This window comes from Lactuca virosa, chromosome 5 (genome assembly GCF_052849685.1).
Source record: "Lactuca virosa cultivar CGN04683 chromosome 5, Lactuca_virosa_CGN04683_v6, whole genome shotgun sequence".
Classification (NCBI taxonomy): Eukaryota; Viridiplantae; Streptophyta; class Magnoliopsida; order Asterales; family Asteraceae; genus Lactuca; species Lactuca virosa.
The window spans coordinates 180,653,228-180,666,750 of NC_136430.1; the positions used below are offsets into that span (position 1 = coordinate 180,653,228).

Here is a 13,523-nt window from a genome sequence, read left to right on the forward strand (position 1 = left end):
TGATCAAGGTGCTTTGTCTCTATGCAATCGGTTGAGAACTCATAGAACTCACATGCATAGTTGACCAATGATATTGCCATATTTATACATATTTTTAGGCAATATTTATCTGCATTTTTATTAATAATTTGGTTATATGCATAGAATAATGGTACTTATGAGCTTAAATTATTGTTTGCAGCCAATTAGAAGCATTTATGAAGAAAGGGACCAAAATTAATAATATTTGGAACATTGGAGGCTTGGAATACAAAAGTTGAAGAAAACCACGGAATTTACCGAAGTCACGACGTGAACTAGGTGGCCACGACGTGGCACGAGTATTCTGGAAGATAAGTTTACGTGAAGAAGGAATCCTTGCCCGATACGGATAACTTCGAGATCACGACGTGGAGGTTCCTGCCACGACGTGGAACATGACTTTCCAGAAACTATATAAACTCTTGGCCATTACGAATTGGAGAACTTTTGGTTGAAGAAAGAGGTTCCAGAAGGCGATTTTTAGCAGAAGAAAGGTTCTGGATATAGGGTTTCAACACCAAAAGAGTGAAGGGCCATAATTAGTTTATTTATTTGATATTTATGAACATGTTTTCTTATACTCTGATTTGTGTTTGTTTGTTAGTTGCTATTATGAGCAGCTGAATCTAGCTACTCTTATCTAGCTAGATGAAGCTTCTAACTTATGAATAGCCTAGTTTTACATGGATTTATTTAGTTGGTGAATTTCTTGTGTTTGATTTATTGTTACCTAGCATGCTTATGTTTGTTTCTTTAGTTGCTTAAACTCATGTTCTGTGTAGCTTATTGACCATTAACTGCATGAACTTGATAACCTAGTAATTTAGTGAACATTGAATTGCTAGATCTAGGATCGACCAAAATCTTAGTTAGTAATTGAAGTAATTAATTTAGCTGTGCTAGAGAACATAGATTACGACCATAATTGTGTTTGCATAATAAATCTTACATTGCATATTCATAATCATAAATTGGTTATGTGTTTAATTGTGTGTGTCCGTACATAGTTTTACATGAATTAATTAATTATTGGTAAATTTAGACTTAAATTACTAATATAATAATAACCGACTTGATAATCCATAATTATTAGCTAGCCATAAAGACGAAGTGGATTCGAACTAGATAAGAGTATTTTTAGTTATTGATTGAATTTGAGTTAAGTTACTCTGATCTTGTAAAATCAGATAAAAACCCTTTTTAAACTTGTTAATAATTAGGTTAATTTAGTAGTAAATAAATCAATTAATAACACCGTTCCCTGTGATCGACACCCGACTTACCCAAGCTATACTATAATCTGACTAGGTACACTGCCTATAGGTGCATAGTTAGTCTAAGTTTGTTAGGTTATAAATATTAAAATTAGTGGGTACTTATGTGCACATCAACCAACCTGGCATGGCACAGAAACAAGAATATGTCAACACGATAGGTTACAAACCTCAAGTCGTGTTCTAGTGTTTAATAATAGGTTTACTCTTGATTAGTTCTTGAAAATTTTCAAGATCATTTAGACTCCCACTGACCTCTTGACATATAAGACTCTCTTGTCTAGAAAAATTTCTTGACAAACAAATATTCAAGAGTTAGTGCGGATTCTTATCAAGACAAACACTACACACAATTGGTCTTAGTTGGTCTTTGTCTTATCCAAGACATCACAACTTACTAATTTCAAACGTGTAAGAGTAAGAAAAACATTTTTCTACTTCACATTTGATGAGTGTGTTAAAAACTTCTTAAGATGTGTCACTCAAGTCACAATCTTGGAGTATGACTCTAAGACTTGACTTTGGAATGAAGTATGATTCACCTTTCGACTTAACCATTTCAACAATTTCTGATTCCTCTTCTTTGCCATACTAGTGCACTAAGGTGTCCTTAGAGGATCAATTGTGATATGGTTTCATAATCAATGAGACGATCATATAACATGATACTAAAGTACTCTCCCATCTTTTCAGATTGGAGAAACTTTTATCTTTCTGCCTTATTGATTCTTCTTATTCGTTCTGCCATACATTGACACTTTTTAATGATTCAAAATTACACTTAATCTTGTAAGTATAACCACATTTACTAGACTTTTAGCAAATCATGACGAAAAGTATTATTTTTCTTTGTGGTGGACTTGACTAGTGCACAACTATGTGTACTAGATCCCCTAGTCCTTCACTTGACTCACATCTATATATGAACAAGGAATTAGTCTCAATTTCCCAAATGCGAAGGTTCTCATTCATCATACAATACCAGTTGCATGATTCCAAGTTTCTGTCGAATTGAAACTTGGGTGATGAGAATCATTTCTTATTTGGTAAATTTTCGACACTACCACAAATAACATAACTAAGAATCACATCCACTTAATATTGCTTATAATAGAAACACACAAGCATCAATTTTCACAAATGACATTGCAAGGAGATATAAATAAGACAAAACTCAAAATTTATTTTATTTATAAAAGGTACGAAAAACTTGTCCTTACAATGCAAATTCGAATGAAAACTATGCTACTACACATTCCTAAGCAATCTATCATAACTCTAAGCAGCAGCTCAAAAATCCGATCATCGAATCATGCGATCGAAATCCATTTCTTCGCGATCAGACTCAACTTACTTCTTCCTTTAAGCTTCCTTTTTTTTCTTCGATCCTACAAAACATCAAAATGTAATCTTTATCACATCATGTATTAAGAATCTACAAACAGGAACTTAATAGAGTTAGATAGTGGATTTTACCTGAAGCAGAGTCATACATCTTGACTCTCCCATCTCTTACATTTCTCAGGTAGTCAGGGCAGCTTCGTAACCAATGCCCCTTCTCTTGGCAGTAGAAACACACAGACTCTTTGGGAATGACACAAGGGACTATCTCAGACTTGGCCTTTCTCTTGCGTAGAGAAAACTTTTATGGACTTCCAATGTTGCCATTGTCCATAGAAGGTTGGGACATTGATTTACCAGACAAATTTGCTTGACCAGTGCGCCAAATCATTTCTGATTCAGCAGCAATAAGCAAATAAGTCAAATCAATGAGGGTCACGCCGTGGTCCATCATATAGTACTCTCTAATGAACTCACTATATGATTTGGGAAGTGACTGAAGAACCAAGTCAACAGCCAACTTCCTTGAGACATCGACGCCCAATATTCCCAATCGATCAATATGCAACTTCATGTCCAAGACATGAGCACATACAGACTTTCCATATTCATGTTTGTTTGTCAATAGGGCTTGAGTGACCTTGAACTTTTCAAGTCTTCGAACACGTGGGTCAGGGAGAATTATTGGAGGAGGTGGAGGAAGTGAAACATGATTTCCATTTCCATAATCCAATCGTGGAACATCATCTTCGTGTGGAAAACTTTTTCCAAATGATTCAGTAAGACCATAGTTAGATTTTGACATCTACAAAACGGGAGAAATTCAAGTTAGTTGATAAGAATCCTCAATATAGCACCCAAATGAAATATTAAGGCTAGGATCCAACACAATATTCTAAAATTTGGAAGAGGGATGCAGTAATCCAAATTGCAGAACATTTGAAGGTAGGTAAATGACGATTTACCAATTTCCACCATGAAAAACGCAAATTGAAAATTAGGTTTTAAATGAATTAAAACTCCTACATCTTTTGAGATTCATTGAAATTTTCAATGGCATGTTTAAATCTCGATTGTGCCCTTCATATTTGCGACTGGGATGCCGAGGATCACAAACAAGGTGTGGATAACCATGCAAATTACCTTGGTACTCTCGAATATGTATATCACCTAATCAATGTGTCGGTTAATCACACACGCTCCATTGATCTATGATAATCTACGAGCCACCCATTGTCATCCTTCATTGGTCCCATATTAGTGTGCCGGTTAACCACACACGCTCCACTAACGACCAACAAGGTGCAATGTGCAATTTCATGGATTAGCACCAACTCCATATTTTTCCTAAAGTAACTAAGATTTTGGGAATTTATAAAAGTGTTTAGTTACTTCGTACTTCATTATACTTATAATGGAAGGTTGTGTCCTATCCTACCCGTTCGGTTAACAACCCTCCACTACTCAAGACTGCGGTGGGTAAGAGTGGATACCCAATGGCGATCATTTTACAGGCTGCTTCCTTAAACACCCCTTATAGACCAGCTTCGTGAATGCGGCCTACTAACTGTAAGACTGACTCTTTACTTATAAATATATAATATTAAACTTTTAATTCTATATAGTATAAGGGTGTATTTTACACTTTTAAAATACTATGTGGTTTAATCTATTAATAAATTAGACTTTTAATTTGATTAACTTAAACCATATAATTATGGATTTATTAACTATCACTTTTAATTAAACTCTTAATTAAATTAATAAAACCATAAGGGTGTAATTTGAACTTTTCAAAACTAGGGTCTTAGAATTTAATATTTCAAAATTAATACGTTTTAATTAAATTTTAAATTCCAAAACATGAGGAAAAATTTTGAAACCGTTCAAAATATTAGGGTTTAACTATTTAAATTTCAAAAACTAAAATTTTTAAGTTCAAATTTAAACTATAAAACCTAAAGGGTGTAAATTGAAACTATTCAAACTTACTAGGTCAAATATTTGACAAAATAATAATCCTATATTATCCATATTTAACCAAATCCATCAATTTTAATGAGGATAACCATTCAAAACTTAAAAAATCGGATTTTGGCAAGAAAAACGAGTTTTGGCAATTATCCTCAACAAAATTTGGCTAGAAAATCGAAATTCCCGGCACCAAACCCTTGGACTCGTCGAGTCCACTATGGAACTCGTCGAGTAGGACCTACTCGTCGAGTCCATACATGGACTCGGCGAGTCTGCCAGTCAGAAACCAAAAAAAATTGATTTTCAAGATCTTTGATGGTTCACTTTTGCATCTATTCAATAGAAAAACGACCTAGGCTCTGATACCAGTGTTGGGTTATGAGCATAATATCAATCCTATGGTGTTCATGCAACCCTAATGCTTTGTTCTAGGTTTTTCTACTATGAACACAACAACATTGAATACCAAATAATAAACCCTAGATCTAACATGCTATTATCGAAATTGACATAAGATTAGGGTTAGAAACTTTGCCTTGATTGTTATGTAGCAATAACAATCACAATCCTTCTTGATCTTGACTTCTGAAAGCTTAGTGCCTCAAGTGTTGCACCTCTAATGGATTCACAAACACTCAAGCAAGAGGATGACTTTAGGAGAGGGAAGATTTTCGACCCTTAGGGTCTCTTAGAAGCATTGGCCGAAAATCCCTTAATCATGGGGTCTATTTATACTTGTGGCTGCTAGGGTTTTAGGTGGAAACCCTAATATGACTGCTTAAGCCTTAAGCAGCCCATGGACTCCTTCCTTAGAGCCCTTTGGACGAGATCTTATTAGGCTTCCCCATAGATTTCGTCCACTCCACTCTATGGAGTCCATCAGCCGATTTATGCAACTATCAATGATTTGCATAACAATCCCCAGTTATTTAATCAGTCTCTTTTAACCACCAAATTAATTCCAAATTAATTTCTGATCAATACTAATTAAATAATTTGATTTCCAAATAATATATTAATCTTGTAATATATTAATAAAATCATTTTGAGTACGAATTTATTATTCATATAATAAATTCTACTCTCTCTCCTCTTGTCATCCTATCAAGTCGCATGAGTGAAGGCAACCTAAAAGGACCATGCTAATAATCGGGTCAAGTACATACCAAAATAGTTATGAGCTTAGACACCTAATCCAACAATGATTATATCGTGTCAATTTATAGTAACAGCACATACATCTATATATATTGGACTTTGTTTTACAAAATGAATCCTATAGGTGTCCATTTTTTAATTCCCCTAAACTGTATATGAATAATCTATGTTCATGTCATGACCAATAGGACATATGGACCCTTAACTAACATCCATTTGTGTAAGGAGTTTAGAGTTATTTATTTTATACGCCAATGATCTATGCACTTGAAAATAATAATAATAATAATAATAATAATAATAATAATAATAATAATACATGTATATCTTTATAAATCAGTTCATGTAAATTCTAACATGACATCAATTATGGTATTTCTTTGTGACGTGTTTGAGAATACAGTTTCAAATATTAGCATAAAATGGAATATAAACCCAAGTATAACATAAAATGCAAATAAACTTAAATATGTGTTAATAAGTTTAAATAGAATAATTTGTCATGTATATTCTCCCCCAGAAATTATTTAAAAGATAAAATGGGTCCGTAGATACTCACTTTTGTCGCATGACGGTATTTGGTTCGAGGAAGTCGGGATGTTTCCGGTTCCACCGAGGCTTGAGATTTGAATGCTTTTTGGGTGGTCTTGATACATAAATTAATAATAAGTTAGACATCCATTACGTTTTATTTTAGTTACTACAAGTTAGTTTTATGATAGAAAAGTAAAGATAATAATCAAGAATTTACCTAGTTCCTTCTTGGGTTCACGATGAGTCACCAAAAAGGGGTTGAAAGGTGATGGAGTTTGAGTGTAATATTTGGGAGGGTTTGTTGGAAAACGAGGGAAAGGAATGAGGGATGGATGGTCGATATTTATAGAAGAGTTTGAGACTTGAGTTTTAAAATGAATTTAATTTAATAATAGGAGAAAAATGTCATATGCGTACGTGAGTCTATGGAGCTAGAAGGTTTAGGTAGATAACTTGATGTGTCTCTTTGCAAATTTCTCAGCACATGTGTAGGGGTATGAGAATTTTATTGTGTCAGGTGCCTTATACATTATTCCTTATCCTTTTATATATATATATATATATATATATATATATATATATATATATATATATATATATATATATATATATATATATATTCTCGCGTATTTTTTAACTTAATATTTATACAATAATATATCATTTATCATTATTGTGTGTTTAATTGTTCGTAATATATATTCCTATTATATTTTATACATGTTTGAGATTGGTAATTTTATGTATAATTATGTATTTGTAAACGAATAATAATAATAATACCCATCTTCCGTCGTTTTGGTCTGTAATATCGTCCGTTTGACTACTTTAAACTTTTTGAATACAAGTTCATTGATGAACATTTAAGTTACTCCTCAACCGGCGCCGTGTCGAGACGGTAATTTAAATTTTTCGTTCAAATGAATTTAATTGGTAGATTTCACGAATCGATTTATAATTCAGAAATAACTCGTTGTCAACATATTTTAACGTAAAATTACCGGTTTTATTTTCACTAGACCTTTTCTAAACAAAATATGTTAAATCCATTTGCCGTTTTGAATAAAATGCTTATATTGTTTACGATCAATATATAATATCGTACAAACATTCATATTTTTGCTAATTGTCACATTCTCCCCTCGTTAAAAGAATTATGTCCCGAAATTCAACTTGTATATGGGGTATCATTAAACAATTTAGGGTATTTTTGTTTCATCTGGTCTTCGCGTTCCCAGGTGAATTCTGGTCCTCGTTGAGAGTTCCAACGCACCTTCACGATAGGGATACGACTTTGTTTAGACGTTTGACTTCTCGGTCCATAATCTCCACTGGTTCTTCGACAAGGTGGAGTTTTGTGTTCAGTTCAATCTCATCGAGAGGTATTACATTGGTATCATCTGAAAGACACTTTTCAGGTTTGATATGTGAAAGACGTTGTGCAGCTTGTCTAGTTCCTGAGGCAGCTTTAGTCGGTAAGCAATAGGACCAATTATGTCGAGAATTTTAAAAGGTCCAATGTATCTTGGATTTAACTTGCCTCTCTTGCCAAACCGAATCATACCTTTCCGGGGTGAGACTTTTAACATCACTCGGTCTCCGACCTGGAATTCTAGAGGTTTACATCTCACATCAGCATAACTTTTCTGACGATCACGTGCGGCCTTAAGTCGATCTTTAGTCTGAACTATATTTTCGGTCGTTTCGTGAATTATCTCTGGCCCAGTGCGTAGAGTGTCACCTATGTGTTCTCGAGCCAATTGTGTATCTCCGACCTCTGTACAATATATAGGCAATCGACACTTGCGTCCGTACAAAGCTTCAAACGGTGCAGCTTTGATGCTGGTGTGATAGCTATTATTATAGGAGAACTCAATCAATGGTAGATGAGTATCCCAAGAGTTTCCAAAATCTATCACACATGACCTAAGCATATTTTCCAGTGTTTGAATGGTTCATTCACTTTGATCATCGGTCTGGGGATGGTAAGCTGTACTCATATCTAAGCGGGTTCCCAGGGATTTTTGTAGTGATTGCCAGAACCTAGAAGTGAACCTACTATCTCTATCAGAGATAATAGAAATTGGCACTTCGTGAAGTTTGACAATTTCCCTGAGATACGTTCTTGTCAGCTTTTCCATTTTCTCAGTTTCTTTGATTGGTAGGAAATGGGCAAACTTCGTTAACCTGTCAACCACCACCCAAATAGTGTCATAACTGCTAGGGGTCATGGGTAGTTTGGTGATAAAGTTCATTGAAATTTGTTCCCATTTCCACTCAGGAATCTTGGGTTGTTGTAGTAATCCTGAGGGCTTTGGATGCTCTGCCTTGACTTTGGAACATGTCAGGCATTGCCCACATAAGTGGCAATCTCAACTTTCATATTAGGCCACCAATACAATTTCTTCATATCCAAATACATCTTGTCAGAGCCAGGATGTATTGAATATCTTGATCGGTGAGCTTGCTCCAAGACTAAGCTCCTAATGTCACCAAACTTTGGTATCCAGATTATGTTCATGAAATAACGAGTTCCATCATCCTTAAGCTCAAAACTTTTATCCATTCCTCGTAAAGCTTCTCCCCAAACATTCTCATCTTTTAGGGCTTCCAGTTGAGCTTCACAAATTTTTGCATTGAGGTTGGAATGGGTGGTCATAGTCTGTGCTTTTACCCGTCGGGGTTTCACACGTTCCTTACGACTTAGAGCATCTGCTACAACATTTTTTTTTCCTGGATGATATTGAATCTCGCATTCGTAATCGTTCATTAACTCGATCCATCTTCTTTGCCTCATATTTAGTTCTTTTTGATTGAAGATGTGTTGGATACTTTTATGATTAGTGTAAATAGTGCACTTGGTTCCATAGAGGTAGTGTCTCCAAATCTTCAGGGCAAAGACTACTGCTCCCAATTCAAGGTCATGGGTTGTGTAGTTCTTTTCATGGATTTTGAGTTGACAAGAGGCATATGCAATTACCTTGTCTCTCTGCATTAATACGCACCCCAAACCTTGAATTGACGCATCGCAGTATACTACAAAATCTTCAGTTCCTTCAGGTAAGGATAGGAATGGTGCACTACACAATCTCTGTTTTAACTTCTGGAATTCATCTTCCTGCTTGTCTCCCGAGTCAAATTTAGTTTCTTTCTGTGTTAGTGCAGTTAGAGGCTTTGCTATCTTGGAGAAGTTTTCAATAAATCTCCTGTAGTAACCTGCAAGGCCTAAGAATTGGCGCACTTCTGTTGGCTTCTTTGGTGCATCCCAATTCTTAATTGCTTCGATTTTTACAGGATCCATGTGTATTCCTTTGTTACTCACCACATGCCCTAGGAAATTTACTTCTCTGATCCAAAACTCGCATTTGGAGAGTTTGGCGTACAATTTTTCTTTCCTCAGCAGTTCCAAGATTAATTTCAGGTGTTGGCCGTGTTCTTCTTTGGTGCGAGAATAGATTAGAACGTCATCGATGAATACTATCACGAAGTTATCTTAGTATTGCTTGCACACACGGTTCATGAGGTCCATGAATATTGCTGGGGCATTGGTTAATCCGAAAGGCATAACTAGGAACTCGTAGTGTCCATATCGAGTCCTAAATGTCGTCTTCGGAACATCCTCCTCTACCACCTTCAGTTGATGATATCCAGATCTAAGATCTATCTTTGAATAGTAATTGGATCCCTGAAGTTGATCAAATAGGTCGTCTATTCTGGGGAGTGGATAACGATTCTTGATTGTTAACTTGTTCAACTCCCGATAGTCGATACACATCCTGAAAGACCCATCCTTCTTCTTGCAAATAAGACCGGTGCTCCCCAAGGCGAGAAGATCGGTCTAATGAAACCTTTATCAAGAAGTTCGTGCAGTTGACTTGAAAGTTCTTGCATCTCAGAAGGGGCCAATCTGTAAGGGGATTTTGCTACTGGTGCTGCTCCTGGAATTAAGTCGATTTTGAATTCGACACTGCAGTCTGGTGGTAATCCAGGAAGATCTTCTGGAAACACGTCGGGATAGTCACATACTTGAGGTATGTCTTTGATTTCTTTTCTTTTTTTTTGTTTTTCTTATCTATTACATGTGCCAAGAAGGCATAGTACTTCTTGTATAGATATTTTTGAGCTTTGGTGCAAGAAAAAAGCTTTAAATTCTGACTGACTTGTCACCGTAGATCATCATGGTCTCCCTGTTACTTAGAGTTACACGTATTGCCTTTTCAAAACATAAAATCTCGGCATGGTGAGGAGACAACCAATCCATACCGATAATAATGTTGAAGCTCCCAATTGGCATTGGCATTAGATTAACAGGAAATGTATGGTCGTTTAGAGTTAGGATACAATCACGTAGGATTTTGGTGGTGCTTTCAACCTGACCGTTTTCTACTTCTACTTCATATGCTACGTCTAATTTACTAGACTCGTGATTTAATAGTTTTTTAAATGATGGGGTTATAAAACTTCTATCAGCACCGGAGTCAAAGAGAATCGTAGCATATAAGTTATTGATGAGAAACGTACCAGTATCCACCGAGGGATCTTGTATCGCATCCCTATTCCCAATCACAAAAGCTCGACCACGAGCCTGACCATCGCCTTTCTTCAGTTTCGAGCAATTCCGCTTGACATGCCCTTTCTCTCCACATTCGAAACAAGTTACTCCTCCTCCTGACCCTGATCCAGTGCCCCTATCTTGTACTGCTGCATCAAGTGTCGTGCCTCGACAAAAGTTTGCAATATGCCCTTTCTTTTTGCATGCAGTACAGTGGAAACATTCTCCAACATGGTGTCGGTTGAATTTGGTGCATAATGGTTTGTTTCCAGCATAACTCTTATGTTGGGTATGAATTGGGGCCGGAGTCACAACGTACACCTTTTCAATCTGTTTTTTCTTCTGTTGACCCTGGCTTCTTCCATTGAACTTGCGTTTGTGGTGATTATTTCCAACTTTTGGGGTTTCAACCTTAGCTATCATCGTCCCTTGATCAATTTCATTCTTAGTCAATTGAAATGCCAGACTACTTAGCACTTAGATAGGTTGTAGGTTTTGATGAAAGAAGCATCCCCTTAATTTGAGGTGCTAGGCCCCAAATGTAGCGTTCCACTTTCTTGCTTTCGGGGGTCACCATTCCTTGGCAGAGAAGTGCAAGGTCATTAAACCTAGTTGTATATGCTTTGACTTTAGCACCTTTCATTTTCAAGTTCCATAGTTCATGTTCTAACATCTACACCTCATCTCGTGGACAGTATTCTTCAATTAACATAGCCTTAAAGTTCTCCCAAGACATAGAGTTTTGCAATTGAAACTCCTACAGTTTTTACGTGATCGTTCCACCAAGTTAATGATGGCTTTTAGTATACTACAACATCCTATGGTACACATACAAATCTAAAAGATTTGGATCTATGTTTTCTCTAATTATACATGCAATATTGTTTCCAAAGCTTTAAGCCTACAACTAGCATACAAATGATATAAACAACATAAAATACTAGTTAGGAGTTTACCTCTTTATGTAGCTTGTAGAACTTGTTGTATTTGGCCTTTAAGAACTTAGCACCAATAGTATGAAATGCCTCAAATGGAATCACAACACACCATGGACAAAGGATGACATTTTGAGAGAGAATCTTCATCCACCAAAACCGTCCATATACTCTAAGAACTAGTAGTCACGATTTTTGCTATGGAGTAACATATTTATATGTGGGATTCCAAAGGTCATGAGTTAACCCTAACCCATACCCATGGGTTTATGATTCGTGGTTCATGTGGCCCAACTCTTTATGTATCCATACATAAACTTAGTCCAACATGGATCATAAGCCCAACATATAAATATAACTAATTTACACAATTAGTCCCCACTGATTTAATTAGTCTCTTTTGATCACTAAATTAATTCAAAACTAATTCTTGATCAATACTAATTAAATCATATGATTTCATATTAATATATTAGAACTTATAATATATTAATAAACCATAAATAACCTCTTCTCAAAAGTCCATCCTAACAAATTGTCATGATGATATGCAACCCAAATGGACTATGCTACTCTCGGGTCAAGTACATACCAATTATAGTTATGGGCTTAGACACCTAATCCAATAGTCTCCCACTTGGATAAGTCTAATAACTATTATTGCAAGTACAACTCCAAAATCCCGACTAGCAATCGTAGCTCTTAAAAGCCGTTGTCGAACTCTAACCTAGTCAATAACGCGTCCATTAGATAAGGGATCATATATTCCTCCATTCTAGATATCATATGGACTGAGACATGGATTATAATCATTCTCTCTGTCCATCTGTTGTTTCCCGATTTCCGATTTATGACGACCGACTAATTGAACAAATCAAATCAGCCCAGGCTCGGCCGAACACTTAGGGTTATCATCACTAAATCATCGAAGGGCCCACAGATATCGCTTTTATCCACATGGGGTAAAAGGAATGGATAAACTTCGACCCAAATGCTCGCTTGTACTCACTTATCAAATTACACATAATGATATGTTTTATAACATCCAAGTTACTGGTGCGTTTACATATGTCAATGTGCAACCGACTCGCAACTACAACTCACACGTCTCCGTTTGAAGAATATAAAATATCATCGTCTCATGATCACTCGTGATAAAATCCATGAAATGATTCAAATGAGTGTGGGTTTAATCCAATACTCGAATCTTATTCCAGGAGCACTCATGAATACTGCGGCTATGTCTAAAACACCTAGACATATTACAGACCCATTCATGACAGTCTTGCCTCAATACCTACTTCCAAAGTATGATCGACTGTGGACGGTTTGAATAACCTAGTTATTCGAGAAGTCAAAACATGCAAACTGAAACACAAGAATAATACTAATCCTATATTGCCCCAAAACTTTTGACTCATATTGATTACTCATTATTCATTGTATAATGTTTCAAATAATCAACTTAATACTTGAACTAAAACAATAGCTGTCCCATGCTACAAGCATTCACATTATGTTTACCTATGGTCCTTTCTTTGTAGAATAGATCAATTGAAAACATTTCAATGATGTTCATTTCAAAATTCCAAATCGTTATGATAAATGTAAGAATACAAGATTCTTTTCCATTTACTAAAATCTGTTAGATTCTAAACTTATATGCAATGATCATCTTGTAATGACTATGCACAAAAGTCACAAAGACTTGGCAACAGACATTACAAAGTATTC

General features: G+C 35.7%; 1 protein-coding gene across 1 annotated transcript; it reads right to left on the reverse strand.

Annotated features, from left to right (window-relative positions):
• Positions 1-7,577: 7,577 nt before the first annotated feature.
• LOC145112085 (uncharacterized) lies at positions 7,578-9,603 on the reverse strand. The gene is made up of 4 exons (XM_079048300.1): positions 9,315-9,603; positions 8,723-9,035; positions 7,867-8,156; positions 7,578-7,759 (listed from the first exon to the last, which is right to left on the reverse strand). The coding sequence occupies exons 1-4, from the start codon at positions 9,601-9,603 to the stop codon at positions 7,578-7,580; spliced, it is 1,074 nt and encodes a 357-aa protein (XP_078904426.1).
• Between the last annotated feature and the right edge of the window lie 3,920 nt (positions 9,604-13,523).

Bases quoted from the DNA above. Each gene is read 5' to 3' on its own strand.
- LOC145112085 (XM_079048300.1), bottom strand. From the start codon at position 9,603: ATGGATCCTGTAAAAATCGAAGCAATTAAGAATTGGGATGCACCAAAG. The intron at 8,157-8,722 runs GTATTTGGATAT...CTATAATAATAG, and splicing joins CATCCTGGCTCTGACAAGAT to CTATCACACCAGCATCAAAG. The intron at 7,760-7,866 runs GTATGATTCGGT...AAGCTGCCTCAG, and splicing joins AAAAGTCTCACCCCGGAAAG to GAACTAGACAAGCTGCACAA.